The sequence below is a fragment of the Accipiter gentilis genome, chromosome 5 (genome assembly GCF_929443795.1).
Source record: "Accipiter gentilis chromosome 5, bAccGen1.1, whole genome shotgun sequence".
Classification (NCBI taxonomy): Eukaryota; Metazoa; Chordata; class Aves; order Accipitriformes; family Accipitridae; genus Astur; species Astur gentilis.
In genome coordinates this window covers 24,452,070-24,472,381 of record NC_064884.1, presented here as the reverse complement: position 1 = coordinate 24,472,381, position 20,312 = coordinate 24,452,070, and the positions used below count along the sequence as shown (strand labels likewise).

Below are 20,312 nucleotides of genomic sequence, written 5' to 3'. Positions count from 1 at the left end.
TCAGCCCTCCAACAATTCTAGTTCTGCAAAATCCTATGTAACTATGATATTTTACCTTTCAATGGGTACAAAAGATTAAAACCACTCATTTCCTGTATGAACTAAGAAAAGGTTTGGATCTAGAAGCTCAGAAGTGTTTCCCAGATCGTACTATAACTCTCAAATCCAAAGTAAAATCCTTTCAAAGACAACTTGAACAGAGTTCAATTTCTTCCATTCAGTTTAGCAACATTTGTACTTACTGACTGTTCACTTAGATCCTGAGAGTCTTCCATGGAGGTTATTCACCTTTCTTTTCCCCCACAAGCAGAAATTATCTTCCCTTCAATTTACAGCTCAGTAGTCTAAATTAAAATGAAGAGAAAAAAAATTAACGTTAGTTTGTGGTCCTCACCTCTAAGGCAAATCTGCAATAAACAAACACCCTGGGGCTGTGGTTTCACTAAAATCTGCAGCAAAGCTCCCACTGACTTCTATGAAGCCTAATTTCATACAAAATGTTTCAACACCTCCAGTATTACTTTGGGAAGCTATCTAAAATACACCAACAGAAACAGCAATACACTTAAGTAATAATTCTTCAACTCCTGCAAGAAAAAATAGTTATGAAAACAAACCAATAAAAAAGCTAAAATGTTTAATACTGGCAGCTGTTTAAGTAGACAACAAAAGATAACCCTTGGGAGAACATATTAGAAAGACAATTATGGAATGTCGAACAAAACTGCTTAATACACATTTAATAATAACCTCTTACTCATTAAGTGTCTGGCAGAAAAAGGTTATTATGCAATTATCAGCATGAAGTCCCCTCTCTAAGGTCCATTAAATTCCTTTACACGAAGTGGTTTATAACAAGCAGCTTCCTACAAAGTGCTAAATAACAGACATTACCCTAATTACCTGCTATAGCTATGCCTTCTCTCATAGGGTGAATCACTCTCATCAAATATTGAGATCTTCAATAGGGAAATTCTATTTTCTAAGAGTTCTGCATATGAATGATTACGGTAACCTTAACTATAAAGCCACACAATTAAATTACAATGTCCATTCTCAGAAAAGACCAACTCTGGAGTTATGCAAATTTGCATAATTTAGAACAAAATGACTGCCAGCAATATTTCATATATGCAATAATCATAATACTATTAATCAAAGCTCGTGTTACATTTAAAAGAAAACAAAATATATAACAGTATGTAAACACATAAATTAAGGAACCCAAGCAACCTGGATTTATTTATCAATATTACCTGGATTTGTTTATCAACAAGGCACCCCAAGAAACCATTACCTGGGAGTGTGCCAAATAGCATAAACATATTAGGGATTGTTTTGAATTCTGACCAGCAAGCACTTACATGTCATGCTACCTCCACCCTGCATAACCGTAACCATTACTCATCTGAGGTTAAACAATGTATAGCTCTGTCGGCACCTGCAGCACATTTGAACAGGAGCTACAAGCCATTGCACCCACGTACCCCCACCCACCGCCCTACACTGCCCTGTGAATGCCCCCTCCCTTAGTCTGAAGTGCCACTTACTTGCCATGCCTCCCTTTACTCCCCCAAAACGTAACTCCCAAAATTTCCTTGTGTTTTGCATCTAGGTATTTCCTAGAACACACGCACACGCACATTTACAGCGCCAGTCTACTTTCTTTCCAGTCTCACCGTAATTTCCCCCTTTTCCTGCCACCAGGTTACACACTCCTGTTCTCCTCTCCTCTTCTCCAAGTTTCAAAAAGATTGGCATTTGGATTTCATTAATTTTTGCCATGATGTTACATAAGGAAAAGACCAATTGCAAGCAAATCATATTGCATGTATTTCACCTTGTCAGAAAGCTGAAAATAATTCCTTTTTTTTCAAAATGGCTTCAGCCTCCTCTCGATTTCAGAGGGATCCAAGACACTGACGTCTTCACCCATGATGCCTTCACTAAAACAGTAACCACCTCTCATTGCTTTTCGGTCACTGTGGAGCCCACATCCTTGTATTTGTAAAAATCTTCTGCAGTCTTTGTCCAATGGAGACAAAAGGGGAAGTGAAAGGCTTCTTTAAAACACCCACTATAGGCAAATTTCAGAGAGGACCCTACCAAGAACAGTGGGTATTTTGAGAGAAAGCAGCTCTACATGGCATTTCCTGTGCAGCCCCTGCCAAAGGAGGCAATTCAAAACATAAAGGCAAATTTTCATAACGAATCTTAAAATATTCCATGAATAACTTAAACACAAAATCTGCTTTAATTTAATTAAGAGTTTGAAGTGCGTGCATGTTATTGCATTAGTATGATTGCCTGCAGAGAGAAACAGTCAAGCACTCAGTAGTAAAATACAAGATTCAGAACAAATTGTTTGACTAGTTTCTAAGTTTACTGACTGAAAGTCAGTACCTGGCTTGCATTCAAACATTAAATGCTCTGTTCTCTCTGTCGGTCACTGAAGGTGACAGATCCCTCACTTTCCATGTGAAACTCAACTACAACTCAACTACAAAGCCATACCATAACAGATAGACTCATATTCATGTTTCTTTCCATATCGACCATGATCTTAACCAAAGCACACTGAAATCAAGAGATGGATGTCACATTCTTCCTTAAAAAATAAAATGTATCAATATTTTAAATACATCCTGAGCATGTAAGTCCAACAGGAGTTTTACTATTAAGAACTGCCTACGACTCACCCACAATATGTGTGTTGTGTCCCAAAAATTCAGGTCGATGTATCCACTGGAACTCATCATTAAATAAGCCACTTGTATTAGTTACCTTCTAAAAAAGACTGACATTCACAAGTTTTTGAACTTACTTTACTGAACTGAAGACAAAGACAAGCTTGTTTAATCTTTGCAGAAATAGACAACGTGTTAAATATATCCTTTGCACAAACTTGCTATATTATAATAGTTTCTAAGGCTCTGTTGTTCATCTTCACACTGCCTTAAAATTTGAATACTCTTACTGGAAATGGAGCTTTTAAAAATAAAATTCAGAATTAATATTTTATCAATATTCTACCTATCAACAGCTAAATCTTGCTACATTTTGAGCCCAGTTAAAGCAGCTGATTATAACCAACTGCTAACACAATGATTTTTATAATGGCAGTTATGCCAATTGCACTTAGACCAAATCCTTTAGGGTTTAGTTTTATAAATTTGTAAAAGAGGAGAAAAACCATTAGAGAAGTCAGTGATTTAAATAAGACCAACATTACTCCCTAATAAAGATATAAAATTAAAGGATAATAGTAACCTCGTGCTGTTTTATGAGGCAATAATCCAGTTACCAATTCAACCTTGTAGTTTATCCCATCAAGAGAACCAGATTAAAAACAGAGGGAGGGAGGGCACTCTTATCCCTATTATATTTCAAGTGTTTCTAACTGGGTTTAACTATTTTTAAAACTGTTGTTAAAAGTCTTAAACTCACAGACAAGCCAGAATGAAGAAAAATGCCTGTTTCTGCTCTTGATCTAGTCCTTGCAGATGTGGCTTTAAAACTGATGAAGTGTTTTATGCTCCCAGATAAAAATTTTACCTTTCTAAGAAATGTCTTAATTAGGAGGATTCCTGACTTTCCTCATCAACAAATGCATTTAAATCTAATTTTTTATTTATTTATTTTTATCTGGGGGAATAAAACACTTCATCAAATTTAAACTGCAACTTCCAGGACTTGACCATGAGGAGAAACATGTGTTTCCTCCCAGAGATACCCCCATAAGTTAAAAAAATAAAAAACTACTTGAGGATCTGCTGCATACTGCTTTGTAAATGACTGAAAATGTAAGACAGCAAGGATGTGATCTCTCCCCTCACAATTATTTCTTCAGAAAACTAGGATTGCAACAAATAAACAACTGATTGAGGTAGCTTCATTTTCTATGGGATGTCTAATAATATCCTGTGCTGCAACTTTCACAGGCTCCAGACAGAATGTGAAGCTTGAGGATCCACAGATAAAAAACAGCCCTAAAGCACTTGGCGTTTCCCAAGATTATTTCAGAGGCTGCTTCAGGCCCTCCAGTCAGCCAGATGGAGAAATGGAGCTCCAAGAAGAATCCATCATCTGGAAGAGGAGTTTGGCCAACAGACAAAAATTTTCCTCCCTTTCACTTCATCCCAAAAACTTAGAAAGAAAGTCCTCTCTTGGTCCACTAGGAGTTGGTCTTGTAAATTAAATTACGGGGGGGTGGTCCTCAGTTTCTACGACAACAATTTTTTTCACATAATGATCCCCTTGGGCACATTGTCACATTCTTTTTATTCTGCTTCATCTGAAGAACACCTACTTCTACTGAGGTTGTGTCATGGTGATGCTCAGGCATTATAGTACAGGAGCTGCAGGATCCCAGTCAAATTTACTGTATTGTTTTTTACATTTTGAAATGTGTCGATTAGAAGCCTAAAAAATTAACAAAAAGGAGGATGCTGCAGTTAACACGATTAACTCATGGCCACAAAGAAGAACTCATTTCTATCACAGCCACAGGTTGAGAGTCAAAAAGTTAAGTGAGAAGTGATCACAAACAGAGCAATTTCTCATTTTCTAGTGCTCTACTTCAGCAACCTGTGATAGTAGAAGTACTTAGCACTTATAACTGCAACTGAACGTATGCAGGACGTGCAGCAGTAAGGTACCGACAAATGAGGACAGCCTCAGGCAAGCCACTGTGGGTTTGCACCGTTCCTACAGAACATCTGAGGAGAGTGAAGAGCACATCTGAGGCACTGTGAAAGGTTATGCAAGGCAGGTAATGAGAAAATTAATTGCTCTAGAATCAGTGCACTCTAGAACTTGTGCATATGCACTACAATCTCACTAAATTAGATGATTTCATGCTAGTTGTTTCCCATGAAACTCATTTGTTTGAAGGAACAGGAGAGAGGGTACAAGCAACAAAGAGGCACCACCTAACATTCAATCAGTGCTTACCTAGGAAAACATTCTTCTAGTTGTCTGCATGCACATCACATGTAGTCTCATGTGAAAAAGATAAAACATAACCTAAATTAAAAGAAAAGGAAACCAAATGCTGATTTATTAGAATTTCAACTTAGCCTGTATCTACAGTCCAAAACTGTATTTTGGATGGCAAAACCATACTGCTTTCCCAGTCCCTAACAGTATCACATTTGGAAAAGAAGAAAGATTCATGCCCCAGATGAGGAATGAGATTGATGTGCTTTATAACATAGCTTTCTTCAAAACTCAAGTGAAACTATTAGCAGACAAGTCAATAAGAAAAACATGCTAATCTGACACTTTTAAAATAAACAAAATTATAATCATAGGGCTTTCTAGAAACTGTCTGTCCACGCTTTGGCAGAAAAATAAGACATCAGCTTTCTTATCTTATGTTGTAAGGCAAAATGAAAACTCAACTCTCAAAATAATCTCAGAAGAGCTATTACTTGATATATTTTGAACTGATTTTAGAACTAATCTATATTTATATATATTTATATTAACCAATTTTTAGCTTTGTTGGCTTTTGTGTTTTCTCTTACACAAGTACTGTGTTTTCTTGAAAGGAGTGTCAACTCTAATAAAAACAACTCTTCTTTAGTGCAAAAAAAGTAAGAAATATTATTATCTGTATCTAACTTCAAGAGAGAGCAAATGACTAACAAATTTTAAATACCATAAACATAATAAACAGTTAAAAAGGCAAGTAAAGCCATCCTGACAGTATGACCTAGTCAGGGACATGTACTGCTTTCCTGAGGAAAATTGGCAGGTGGAGAGAAATATACAGAACTTCTAAATTTCTTTTAGCTCTCAAATTTTTCTTTTCACATTCCTTTTAATCCTTTTAAGAAGGATTCTTGCAGGAAGTAGAAGTGGCTTGGGAATCTTGCATGTGTATTTAGGCTTAGTTGAGGTAACTGGTGTTTACCCCCGCTATCAAGATGAGCGAAATGAGCCTCCCAAAAAACTCATACTGCACTGCAGAAATAAATCTTGCTCCACAGACTAGAGAATTAAGGGGAATATGGAATACTAATCTTTCCCTTCCTCCTTTTCTAATACTTTTTTTTCTCCTCAGGTCCTCATCTCTGGACGGTTAGATACAGCTCTCTTCGGATCAGTCTGGTTTCAGCCCACTTTTAGCTTTGTTGAGGATGAGAATTTTACCCTTAGAGAACTTTTAGAGCTTTCTGGAACCCTTGGTAGCACAACTGGGACCCACTTCTCCATCTATGAGTGACCTCCAAAATGCTGACCTCCATCCTCACCCAGAGCTCTTGGCCTGCAGCTGAGACGAGAACATGCCGTACCATCCATCCATCCATCCCCAGCTTATTTTAGCTCTGAGCGCGTCCAGTGGCCCCTGGTGGAAGCAGCTCATCTTGGCTGGGGTTTGTGTCCTGCTGAGCACCTGCCTACATCGACTTCTATTTGCACATGGATTGCTTAAATAGAGAAGACACATTATTCCTTATTTTGAATTAGCAGAATTACTCAAGGAGTTCATACAACAACTCGCGCAACTTCCGTAGGCTTCTGAGCGCTACTGAACTTCCTGCCTACTGCAAGCACACACGCTGTCCTGCTACTCGTTTACAGGGAAGGAATACAGGACAAATTTCCAGGATATGCTGAAAAGCAAACGGACCAAGCCACTTCCTCTATAAAGAAGAGTCCTTGCTCTCACAGCAAATGCACGGGTGACAGCGTACTAGCTAGATGGAGGGGGCTGCACAGACCACCCTTCAGGACCCGCTCAGCATTCTCATCCCAGCAGAGTATCCAGCATTGATGTGCATCAACATGGATGTGCATAAGAACATGCATATGTCTAAACTGGGTAGAAAGTATATGTTCTAATGTATATAGAAACTACGCTTCTGAAATGAGTAAGTGTCAAGGTGCAATGTCAGATATTACTAGCACAAAAACCAAAATAGGAATTAAAAATAAAATCCTAGTATTCTATCATCAGGACACTGATAACCCTGAGGCTCAGATTCACAGAAGTTTTAGGGTCTTGCTATGATCCCTGCTGGAGATGTAAGAGTGTTTGTTCCTGGTAACACAGCTCAGCCATTTCCACATCTTGAGCCAACAGAATTATCCTTAGTGGGTTATGATGTATGTTAAGAACAGGGAAAGGATCTTCAACACCCATCACGCATTTATAGTTCTGTGCTCATCTAGTTTCTTTTTACTTTCTCCCTCCCCTGGAAAATTACACATCTATAACTGGGACATAATTTGTTATTTCCATCTTCCTTTCTGAGCACATTAATTCATGCCAGACATTAAATACGGCAATCAAAACAGACACAATTCATGCCACCAAACAAACCGTAATACACTGAAAATTTCTCAAAAGTCAAATAATTGGCTTTCATGCCAGTCACTATATATTTGTTACACACAGTCTTGCAAATTCTGCATGGTCTTTGGTGAACACTTGTATAATTGTCAGTTTAGTGCAGTTTGCTTCCTTGAACTGAGTTTCCTGAAGGGTGGCATTGCTTATGTGGCATTTGTGGACATTTTATTCAAGAAAAATTAAGATCATATTTCCACTCTGCATCAGGTACTTCTAACTTAGAAACAAGTCACAAAACCACAAAACCATTTGGTACCAGTAAAAAGCAGGCATCAGGACAAAAAAGCAGAGCAACACACACCATGAGATCTCTGTGTCAGTTAGGTACATAGAACAGGTAAGAAACGGAGAGGGTCTCAGACAAGAGATCTGCCTGCTGTCCCATTATCATCGTACAACAAAACAAGGGGGAAACCAAGAAAACAGAAAGACTTCTTGGCAAATGGTAAACAACTGCAAGCACTGTATCTCATTTACTTTAGGTGAAATAATACCTCAGTGCAGCATTTCTCTCTCTTGCAAAACAGGGTACCAATTTTACAGGTACCCAAAAATGGCTAAAACTGACTCCCCTACTCTTCCTACCACTCCCATCCCATACCTGTGCAACAAATAAAAAGGATTAGCTTTAAGAATTTCAGAGTACAGAATTATAAACTCTGCAATTCCTCCCTTATCCTAACATTGCACAATACGCCGTGAAATTGCCAAGATTGAAACCAGAGCCGCAAATCCACTGATGCTTGGGGGCTTCCCAACTGCGAGAGACCTCTTCACTCACACTTAGATAAGGTATGCAGCTACATAGACCTCTTCTGACTCATTTCAGATTAATCAATTACAGATTATTGTGGCCAGAAATAAAGAAAGCAAATGCTGAGACTGTTTCTGGCCTGGATTTGTAAACAAATCCAATCTAGAATCCCACAGTGTTCCCCTAAAATTAAGGGAAATTGATTTGCGAAAAAAATTTAACATAGTGTTTTCAAACTCATGACTGATCAAACCCACACAATCCTTAAGAAAAAGAAAGAGGGTTCCCAAGGGAAAAAAAAAAAAGTAATGCAAAGGTGCCACAGATAGAAGCATACTCTTTTAGAATTTTAATAAAAATTTTATTTTCCTACTAGCTGGCCATTTCAATGTTTTGAACAACTAGATTTTTTTAGGGGGAAGGATTTTGGTTTTTACTACACAGCATATTTTGGTTAATTTCTGAGACATTTTCCTTCTCTTTTTTTTGGTAGAAAATAGCTGAAAACAAACCAAATAAAACATTTCAGTTCTTTATAAACAAGCCACTGAAAACAGAAAGAAAAAGGCTATGCTTGGTTAGCCAGAATATTTAAAGCGACACTGTCAACTTGAAAATATTAATTATTTATTATATCCTCTCCCCAAAAGACATGTCAAATTTACCCTTCACGCATAAAAAAAAATAATCACTTTGTGACATAAAAATAAGATAACAACAAAGGTTATTTCTAAACCAGAAACCCTACTTATCAGTTAGGAATTTAGGAAAACCTAAAAATGAGCACATCCTCCAGGTAAAAGCAAAAAGCAGTTTTACAAGGCTGGATAAATCAGCCCAAAGAATCCAATTACATGGTAAAATGAAAGCTGTTACAGCATAGTATCTGTACCTCCTATTTGTTTTAAAAAGCCATGCCACAGTTTGAAGAGTGTATTCAGCAGTGTGAGTATGCAATGACAGTTACCGAAGGAGTTCAAAAACTCGCTAAGATTCCTAGAAACATCCTGATGAAGGCGGAAGCTCGCAGCTTGCCCTTCCTTTTCAGCTGTCAGCGTCACTGCCCACTCCTGGACAGCAGCTGCCATTCCTGTTACTGCATGTGTTTCACATACAGTTCTTCAATGGAACATTTTGAAATGCCAGAAAGAAATATTAAAGTAAAGCCACCAAAAATAAACATGGGTACTTTGGTTCTGGCTTGGTAGGAGAAATACAGCCTTTTTCTTAATTAAAGTTGACAGTAACCCCTAAATATTGCATTTGAGAAAGTGTTCCATTCTCAAGGAATTACTGAACAACGGGAAACAAAAAATGTGAATGTAAAACTGTCCCATAATAAGGAAATCCTGCTGGTGCCAGCACGCACCTCGGGCGGCTTCTGACAGAATGGAAGGACAGTTATTACTCACCAAACCTAACACTGCTGCACGGCGGCTGTCAAGTTAACCTGAAACCATCAGCACACAATGAATGAAAAGTAGCAAAATTCCTATGTGCCACCCTTGTCCAGCACAAAGAAAATGCTAAAACCCGTATTAGAAGTGCTGCGTAGTCTACATTTTTTCTGCTGCCGAACCTCACACAAGCTGTCTGCACTCATTTTGGTTCCTGGCCCATCAGCAGTCCCCAGACGCAACTGAAATGACGTGAAGTCCATGGAACAGCTCGCCATCCCACAGGCGAGCCTCTGTTACTGAGAGCCAGTATTAAACGTGCAACACAAAGTAATTTTTAAAAACAGGTATTCCCAGATTTTAATTATGACAACTGCTTTGACAATGGATGCTTTCCCAGATTTCCTTTCCTCCATTTAGACATTTATTAGCTGTGATCAAACTATGCTACATTCTCCTTTGGTAAACTAAAATCTGCTCATCCCCTGGAAGACATGTTTTCCAATTGTTTAATTACTCCTCTGGTCTTATATCTGGAACATCTCCAATTTTTCAAGCATCCTTTCTGAAGCTGAAAGAGGGCACAGCCTTCCGATAGTAGCTGCACCCATACTACCTACACAGGTAATGACACCTCTCACACTCTGCCTAGTACTTTGTTTAAATTCCTACTCCCTTTTTGGCTATGATACCATCCTGATCATTGTCTATGGCCTCCAGTTGTTTTTTTAAATAAACTGCTGGCTTGTAGTGAAGCACATACTGTTTGCTTGCTCTCAGTTTGGTGAACAAGCCAGACTACTCTTAGCAATCTGCTCTCTTCATTATTTACTCTTCCCTCAGTCTTTGTAGTAGCAGTACTGTAGGCATTAAACTCTAACAACCGAAGTACAAGGACGTTTGTAAGAAGACAGATCTCTTTTATTAGGTCGGCAATTGATCTAATCAAAGGTATTACTTCTTGTAGAACTCACTAAACTTTGTGTCACAAGTAAAATAATAAATAGCTTTTTATTTGATGACTAGCCTCTGAAAAACTCTTTGTTATAGTATCCTCTTTAAAGACTTATTAACAAGTAAGTATTTTTGAAATCTATGCTTTAGTTTGCTGCTTCATCCATTTCATTTCTGCCAAGTTGATTTTGTATCCTTCAAGTTTATTAATCAAATAGTCACATCAACTCAAACCCCTTACAGAACCTTATTACATCACTACTCATCTCTAGAAATCAAACTTATACTCACAACAAAAATAATATGGCTACTTTGGCAGGCTCGAGTGTTTGTAAGCCCGTGATGTGGTATAGCATGCATATTTCAGTATTATATGGGAAGAACATAAAAAAGGCATTTGGAATGCGATAGCATGTAAGTTAATACTTTGTGACAGTGGAGACTAATAAAAAATAGTTGCCATAAATTAAGCACTTGTGTACAGTGACAGCTAAGTAATGGCCACTTCTGAGAAATTATTCCACTTCTTTCCCCAGGAATAGCGGTAAAAGGATGCAGCCCGTCATAAGCGCTGCAGCCCTCAGTGATGACGTTCTCCTCCTAGTGCCGTTACGCTCTGCCTGATGCCTGGGAGCCCCTCTTTTGGACAGCGGTACACGTACCCGGAAAAGCTCTGTCGTCTGGTATCGCATCTGAACTCCTGCCTGCCTCTGAAAACATCACAGCTGTCCCCTCCAAAGGTACCATAACTTTCCCTATTTTTCTAACCTGCACGTATATCTGCAAATTATTTGCAGCGACTTTAGTTTTAGTTAAAAAAACCCACATCAACAAAACCTTCCGGTTAAAGATCAAGGGATCGTTTTTGTAGACAATGTTTTCGTTCTGAAAAATTCCACCTATCCCGCAGACTTGACCCTGCACTTCAGTTAACAGAGGTGGCAGATTAGGTAACGGAGACTGTGGTTCCGCAGCTATTTCTGCAGCGCCGGTGCCAGCCTCGGCAGCGCGGGTGCTGCCACTCATTCCGACCTTTGCCTCGTGCCAGCACAGCTGTTTGTGGACCACAGCAAGGAACGGATCCAGCTTAAACGAGTGGCCGGCAGAGGAGGGGTGAGGGCTGCTTAAGAAGCACTGCCACCAAACGTGAAATCATAGCTTCGTGCTCTTCCGTCCTCTGCCACAGAAAACAGATGGACGTAGGAACTTCAGATTCGGGTGGTCACACACAGCAACTAGTCACAGGCAGATTACTGCTATTACTGCTTATGTGAACCAATACCCCTAGCAAACTATGTAAAAACAGAGCAAAACGAGTGGCCCTCTTCCTACAGACCGTACAGTCAAACTGCTGCAGGCTTAGTCCTGATCTGACAGCATCACTCGAGCTGCAGTCCTAATCTTGGACTTCCTTCAATGCAGACCTAAGCAAGACCCCAAAAAGCTGGGTAGTTTCACAACTATCAAGGAGTAACTCCTTCCATTTCATTTTTCTTAAGCCAAAAATCTGGCTACTCAGCTAGCCCTTGGAGAAACTGGACTATAGTTTAATCAGAAAGTTGTTGGAAAACAAGCTGAATCCTAGCTAAATAGCTACCAGAAATGACTAGGAAACACATCGGCTGGCCATTTTAGCTGAAAGAGCTCTTATTGCAGGTGACTCCCAGCCACACCGCTGCACAGTGAGCTCAGCGCTCGGATGGTGCTTTGAACAAAAAAATTGCTTCTCCGAAGGGGCAATCAACTGAAGCAAATTAATACAAACATTACAACAGCTCCTTCTATCACACCAGATTAGAATAAACATAAAAATAGGTGGCTAAGTGGAAAAGTACTTTAATCTTTCCACTTGGGAAACCTACCACAGTTCCAAATCTTGCCTTGGGGTAACCTGGAAATTTTATTTTGGAGACCCTTTCCCAGAATATAATTATTCCATTTGTAAAACCTCTATACCATTCAGCCCCATTAGTTTCCAGCTCCCTAGTTCTCTATGTTAAGAAGACCAGAACAGGAACATTAGGTTGAGTCTGAGTTGCATTGCTAGAACTTGGCAGAGGAAATGTGCATAATCTGCCCGAGCTGTGCCTGGTTTGTGAAACCATGTCTATGCCGGGACACTCAGGAGAGCTGGGAGAAAGACCTCACATACAGTGTGATGTCAGGATGCATAAACCAGAGTGTACAGAGGCTGGTTTAGCCACTCTCACCTGGGAGTAAGATGAACTTTATTTTCTGTGATTCTCTGGGAATACACTACAGTAAATAAAAAGGAACATCCAGGAGGGATTGAACATGATAAATGGACTTCATACCCTTCATTGAATAGGCTTGGCATTCACGAAACGTCCCTGAGTAAACACAACCTGACTATTCACTTCTATGACCAATGAAGTTGCCTGAAAGGACTGAAAAGAATACAGTCAATTAACAATATTTCTAACTAACTGCATCATTTTCAGGAATACAATTACTGTAAAAGGCATTTCTGTGGTTATTTGTAAAATGCTGTAAAAAATAAAAAGATATATTCTAACATAGAGTATGAAAATGTCTTAAAATGGAAGAAAACATGAATATATGATTTGGACATTTATACTTAACCCTCCTTTGTTTTTTCTAAGTATTAATGGATCACTTCTCTGTGCATGTGATCTCACACCTATAAAGTATACTACAATACCCCCCCCCCCCCCCCCCCAAAAAAAAAAACCACCAGACTGCACTAAGAATAGAGGACTAGATACTTATCTGGCATAATGTGAGACCACTCCAGTAATTTCAACATTCCTACTCCAATTTGCAACAGCTAAGGATCTGGCACAAAACATCAAGTTAAGTTTCCAATTACCTCATGCACCAGCATTGATTTCAATAGTTATATACACATAGTCATAGAGGAGAATTATTTGAAAAGTTGCAAACTCAGCTCTGTATTTTTTTTACTTTTGTGATCTGAATCAGACCCTTCATGGTATTTTAATGTAGGTTTTTGTGGTTTAATTATAGATGTGTCAAGAGAAGAACAGTTACTTGCTGCGTCTACCCAATTAAAAAAAAAGGCAGCAGTAATTCTTTACATTGCTGACAATGTCAACTTACACTGGGTCACATCACAAGAGTAATAAATTTTAATGTTGACAAAAAAAATAGCGCATATTAACTTAAATACGTAACTAAAAAGTTATCACCTATATGAAAATCAGTCTTCTGTACGTGAGTATTTTGCAGGTTGCCTTGGGAGGTCTTTTTGCAATTTGCTGCTCCAAATTAGTCAAATTGTATAGTCCAGCCACAATAGGAGGCAACCCTGGTGTAAAGACGCGGTATTCAGTCAGCCCAGACAGACTTGAGTTCTTCAGAGACAGCACTTAAATTACATCCAATTAAACAGCCCTACACAGTCCTGCAACATTACTCACTACACTGTACTTCTGCGGACAGCTGCTTAATGAAAAATCACCACAATTTTATTTATTTTTTTTAATTCTAGGAAAAGGACACAGACCTCCAAAGGCATTTAGGCACAGAAAACCTCCAAAATCCTTCTTTTCAAATCCATGGTAATTGCAGTCTAAATCAAAGTTTAGTGTCTAGCACCTAAGCCTAGTAGCTTAAAGCCAAATACATACTACTCTCACCGGTATATGGGCCTCCGAAAGTTCTGAAGATAATCACTCCTCATTATAATCTTCCCTTATCATGAAGAAATTTTAAACAAATTGAAAACAAAAAGCTTAAGTTGTAGTATAGCTCAGACAGCCATCAGCATTTGACATTTTGCTCAAAAGCTTGACAGCTAGCCTATATACAATCCTGTGAGTGAGACTGCCCAGGGATGCATTTTCATATAGGATAATCAATCATCAAAGTAATTTTACTGTTTAACATAAAAGCAAAAGGCAGGGCGGCTATTCGACACGTTTTTCAGGCTTAGAGACAAAAAGAAGAAACTGCTTTAAAATAGTTTTCACCAAGGTCCGGTACTACAGGCATCCCAAAAGCAATCCTTCTGGCAGCACAACAACCTACAGTGTAGACTAAAAATCTACGCTTTATTGCCTTTTCAAATAAATTTTATTGTTTACTTGTCAGATAAACACTCTTCGTATCTGAGCTTTCGCACTGCAAATTGCATCCAAGTTCCTTTAAGCACTTCTGATTTAATGACAGATTTAATAACGCTGCAACACAGAAGTGTGGACTTGGCCAAAAAATTATTTCATAAAAATCTGATTTCTGTACAGCAATATCTAAAATGTCACCTAATACATATGAGTAAATCAGAAAGTTTTTAATGTATATCGTAAAGCCTGGGGCTTTGATAAGTAAAACATCTACTGACTTTAAAAGACCATAAAAATAATTTATTTTTAATAATAATTTTTATTTAATTTTAAAAAGAGTAGCGGTTTATGCCTTCAGTAGAACCATGCCCTGAAATCTCAGGGGTGATTAAAGGGCCATGCCAAAGCTGAAAGGTTTCAAATATCAAACTATACTATTATGTCAGGGCCAGCAAGATCAATTAGCGCTTTTCAATGACAGAAAAGGTTAAGTTGGACACACATTTACACAATATTTAAATCCAAAAAAAGAAAAAATAGCTCATATTAAGTTAATACCACATATTAAAAGTTTACTTATAAAACTCTCAATCGATGACCAAATATCAAAACTCGTCTTCCACTTGCACAACATAAATACTGCTTTTCTAATGCAAAATGGCAAGAAGATTATAGATACGTACAAATAACAGTGGCTTCTCAAGTACAAAGTAAAAACCAAAGACATTTGAGTCTTTCTTCTACCAGACTTGGTTTAGAGCTGACCTTTCAAAAAGCTTTAAAAATACCTGATCAACTTGACAGATGTCTGTTAGTCTGATGCCCCTGTGGTTGTGTTCCTCTTGCAAACCCTGACAATACTAACAATGAATTATAATGAGCAAATAAACCTATTCCCATGTTCAACTAAAAGACAAATAGAAAACTACCATACAACAACCCCCCCACAGCCCCACCCCCAATTAAAAACACTAATCTGTAAATTAACTCATCTTAGATCTGGAAAAAAGCAAGCGTACACCTTCTGCAATTAAAAGCCCTACAGAAACATGCACACCAGGAAGCAAAGGAACTTACATTTCAGTTCTTAGTATCAGAAGAACACTCACTGGAAGTACAGGTATGTTAGAAGTTAATTCAATACCTGTTAATACAAGCATTGCTGCAGTAAACATAGCTTGAACAAAGTACCAGGTTATGATATCAAATAAAGTCAGTATAAAATCACAATAAAAGTGCAGAAAATGAAGAAAACCTAAGGAAAAAGCACACTGTTGAAATCAGTGATTTAGATTGTAATTGCATTATTCTGAGTAAAAGCAAAGCAAGATTACTTTTGTTCAAGAATATATTTCAAAACGTCTTTTTTTTTTTAAAGCCCACTTCTCTATTTATTTCTTCAAGGAGTGATTTGAAATATTTACTACCAGACAGTACCTAATTTTAGGTTTTAAGTGCTTTAACAGCTCTATGAAATATGATCAGCAGCTGCAATATAGGGGTATGCTGAATAAACTCTCCTTATAAAAAGAGAGACCTGTTTTACCCTGAGTTCATAAAAACCCTACTTTCAAGAAAGAAAAAGATAACACAGAAAAAATTAGTACTTGAGTCGTAGAGCATTTGACAGAAATTCCAGGAATTTCTTTCTTCTTTCTGTATGCACTTTCATATTTAATAGAGGAAAAATCAGTTCAAATTTTAACACTGGAAGATTGAACATGGTGCAATAACACCAGCTCATCAAGGAAACACACAGGTACCTTTCCCATACCAAATGCTGGTGCTTAACATTGCTTAGTTCTAGGACTGAAAGGTAAAAGTTGTATAAAGTTTAAAGAGTAGCTCTCAAAGCTTGCATCAGAGGCTAAAAATATGCAAAGGGTACTACTATCTATAGCTGTATTTCTAGTTGCCTTGTTTGAAACATTTTAACTGGGAACTGCAATTAACTGGGAACCCACCAGACTCCTACTCATTAAATTCCCTGTTTAGAATTGATCTATTCCACTGGCGTTATCCACACAGCAGAATAAATTTCTATTGCAAAGTGTTGTGAAGCCATTATTAAATACAAATCCAGCAAGGGTAACCTTCAACTAAATTTATTAGCAGTACAACCACATACACACAACAACTTATAAGTGCATATGAATTATCTGAACAAAGATACATACAAGATTAGTCAACATACTCCTCTTTCATTTTTATTAAATTTGACTGAAGAACATCCGGTAACATAAATATCAGAATTTTGAAAAGAAAGCAGTAAGAGCTGTTTCGGACATAGCCCGGCTAATGTTAGATGTCAAACATACAGGAAGACTCACGGGGAAGAGAGAGAAATGTCAATCTGTATTTCCACTTTACGGTATGATACATATTGTAGGTATGCAAACATGCGTTATTCGGCAGCATTTTCAGAAATACTAGGAGAAAAAGTCAAACCCACAGTAATTTCACGAAACTTCTCTTTTGAGCGTTAGGGAAGCGAAACAATGATATAACTTGAGCTTTAAGGCAAAGTACGCTCTTCAAGTAACAAACACACACTGAGGTCAGACCCCCCAAAATATTTACCCTAGAGAAAAGATGCTTGCTTTGTACGCTTCACTCTAAACTGTCGGTTAGTTTACCCTGGACAGACTTTCTAGTCTCAGCAAGGGAAACACGTAAAACAAAACTCAGAAAACTGAAAATACTGGTTTCTTACTGCTCTAGCATGACTTCATGCTCGAACTCGAGTCGGCCGAGGCGCTCCCTTGTCTGGTACCAGCGTCCCTCCCAGGATTTCTGGAAACACCGGCTATTTCACATCGCCACTCGCGAGACAAACGCGTACCTCCGTGGGCTCCGCTTTAAATCCTGCCCGCGGGATAACGGGAGGGCAGCACCGTACCCACTTGGCCCTTAGCGGCAGTTTCATAAACGTAAATGAAACTTTAGATGCCAATTACCGATTGGCAGCGGCGCGGCCGTGGGATCCCGCTCCGGCTGCGCGGCGGCAGGCGCCGTGGGGCTGCTCCCCCGCGGGTGAGTGCCGGGCGGCGGCCCCGGGCCACCCCCCCACGCCGCCCGGGCACGGCTCGGGGAGAAGCGCCGCCGGAGCCCTGTGAAACCCAGCCGGCGGTTTTCCGCGGGTATCTGATTTTGGAAGTGTCTGTAGTGACAGCCCGGGAGGCGAATTAATGGCCAACAGCCCGCCGGGTTTGAGCACGGAGAATCCTGTTACCTCCTCGCGGATCAAGTACGCGCGCGCACACACACACACACACAGAGTCGCGGAGAGGTTTCCCCACGTGGAAACGCTTTCAAACCAAAACACGGGACCCCGCACCGGCGGCGGAAAGGGCGGCGGGACCCCCGCGCCGGGGCTTTCCTGTGCCTGCGTCCTCCGGCGCAGCGGGGACCCGCGCCGGGGGCGGGGGCGAGGGCGAGGTGGGACAGCCCGAAAACGCACCGGTTTGTCTTTAACCCACAAGAAAAACAAGCCGGGGCGGGGGAGGGGGAAGGCGAGAGGGATCCCTCAGGGAGAGGAAACGCCGAGGAAGGAAAACAACGGCCGGCTCTGTCCCCGCTCCCCTCGGGCACCGAGAAACGCGGCTGCAGAAGCCCCGCCGGCGGCGGCTGCCGGCCGGCAGGCAGCCAGCCTGCCCCATCCGCCGGCACCCCGAAGGCTGCACGCCGGCGGCGCTCCGCCCGGAGAAAGGAAGGAAGAAGGAAGGAAGGAAGGAAGGGAGGAAGGCAGGCAGGCGGGGGAGACCCCCGAGCGCTGCCGGCGGCTGGGGCAGAGCAGGGCCGGAGGGCGGGCGGCGGAACCGACCTCCGCTGCTGCCGCCGCCGCCGCCGCCTGTGCCTGCGGGTCCCGGCCGAGCTGCCTCGGCCCCCGCGCTGCCCAAACCCCAGCCTCGCCGGCAGAAGCGGGTGTTTCGGGAAGGGGCTCGCCGCAGTCCTTGCGCGTTTTGATGCCGCTCTGGCCGGAGGCCGCCTCCCCGCCGCCAGAAAACTTGCTTCCTCCCAGCCTCCCCGGTCGAGCCGGCCCCGGCTCTGGCCACAGCCCCGGCCCTCACAGGCGCGGTGGGTCAGCAGGGCGACCCGGCGGCCGGCAGAGCCCTGGGGCCGGCATCCCCCCGGCTGCTCGCGGGGCGCAGCCCGGGCCCCCCGTTTCCGCCGCTACGGGGGTGGGCGGGAGGCGCAAGCGGGGAACAATGCGATGGCAGCCGTGCCGGGGCTTACCCCAGCAGCCACGGCAACAGCCAGGGCTGAGGGCAAAACGGCAGGGACTGTCACCTGGGCAGAGGCAGAAAGTCCGGCCGGACGGGCAAAAAGTCACCGCGTCCCCACCGGAGACCGCTTTTTTTTTTTTTTTTGCAGATAAACTCGCGCGGGGCCGGGGGCGAAAGCCCGTCTGTGCCCTGCGGCGGACGGCCCCGCTGGCTGCTCCTTCCCATCACGTCTGCGCTGCGGCAACTTTTGTTTGTCGCCCGCCCCACAGGAAAACAGTGCTAAATACACCCTAAAGAGAAGCACACGCACACACACCCATCTCCACGGACACATGCACGTGCGACAGGGAACCGGTTTCCTCCACCTCTGAGCAGAAGGGGCGGGAGGGAGACTCGGGGACGGGGAAGTCAGAGACACTCACCTTCTCGCTGCCGGGATATGCCGCTACCTTTATTTTAGGGCTGCTCCTTATTTATTTATTCTCGTCCCTTCTCCGAGCCGAGGTTCCCCTTTCGCACTGTTCCTCTGGCAAAAACAGCACATCCCCTCAACAAGTCGTGTGTTCCTCTCCCCCCCCCCCCCCCCCCCCCCACCGCCGCCCCCCTTTCTCCACACACAAATAAAGCGCAACTCGGAGCAAAACGGGAGGGGAGACTCGGGGCGGGGGGTGGGGGGGGCAGATGGAGGAGGAGGAGGAGGCTGGTACGGGAGAAGCCCAACACTCCTCGCACTTCAGCGAGTGCAACTAGTTGCCTCTCAGGCACAGGCACGTAGAAAGTTGCCCTGGCAAGGGACGGGACTTTGCTAAGAAAAGGTAACCCCCTCCCTCCCAAAAAGGTAGCGGGGAGGCAAGGGGCGAGGCGCGCAGGAGCCAGCGCGGCCCCGGGCCGCCGCTTGGCACTTGTGCCGGGAGGTGCCGCCGGGGCTGCGCCCTGTGCCGGCCCCTGCTCGCCGCGCAGCCGGGCTGCCCCCGCCGTTGTCTCCCCGGGCCGGGCCGGGCCGGGCCGGGCCGGGCCGGGCCCCCCCCGCTCAGCACGCCTGCGCTGCCGCCGCGCCGGCCCCCGGCAGAGCGCGGCCGGCACGGCCCGCCGCCCGCCCGCCCGCGGCCCCCCGGCTGGCCCGGCCGTCGAGCTGCTCCGAAGCGTCCCTGCCCGTCCGTCCCGCTGTCCCCCGAGGCCTGGAGCCTTCACCCTCGCTACCCCCTGGCTGCTGCAGCCGGGAGTGGTGGGAGCGAAGGAGGAGAGGGCCCTGAAGGGCGCGGGGTGACTGACGCTAAGCCACTCGAGTACAGGTACCGAAGTCCGCGCTTCACTTCTTCCTTTCGTTTCTTCTACAGTCAGCCGACACTGTAAGGGAACCCTGACTTTGGGGGAAAGTTGGGAGCATATGAATGATCAAGCACGATCAGGCGCTGCACGACGACGGGACCTGCTGCTGTACCCTTTGGTAGGATGCGTTTGTCTCCTTCCTCTCCAGCTGGTCAGTGGGGATGGAGACAAAGTCCTTTCCCGCTTCAAAACTGAACGCTCTTTTCTGCTGGATATTCCAGCAGC

General features: G+C 42.5%; 1 protein-coding gene across 14 annotated transcripts in view; it reads right to left on the bottom strand.

Moving 5' to 3' along the window:
* EYA4 (EYA transcriptional coactivator and phosphatase 4) overlaps positions 1 to 19,314 on the bottom strand; it is a 157,614-nt gene extending 138,300 nt beyond the window's left edge. For 12 of the 14 annotated variants that reach the window (XM_049800753.1, XM_049800751.1, XM_049800755.1 and 9 more), the window contains exons 1-2: positions 19,181 to 19,314; positions 243 to 344 (exon numbers count right to left, since the gene is read on the bottom strand). In XM_049800753.1, the coding sequence (XP_049656710.1) occupies positions 243 to 275 (33 nt within the window). In that variant the 5' untranslated portion in view covers positions 276 to 344; positions 19,181 to 19,314. Of the gene's footprint in view, positions 1 to 242; positions 345 to 17,245; positions 17,740 to 19,180 lie in introns of those variants that run through there. The other 2 variants (XM_049800754.1, XM_049800762.1) reach the window with 2 other exon arrangements.
* Between the last annotated feature and the right edge of the window lie 998 nt (positions 19,315 to 20,312).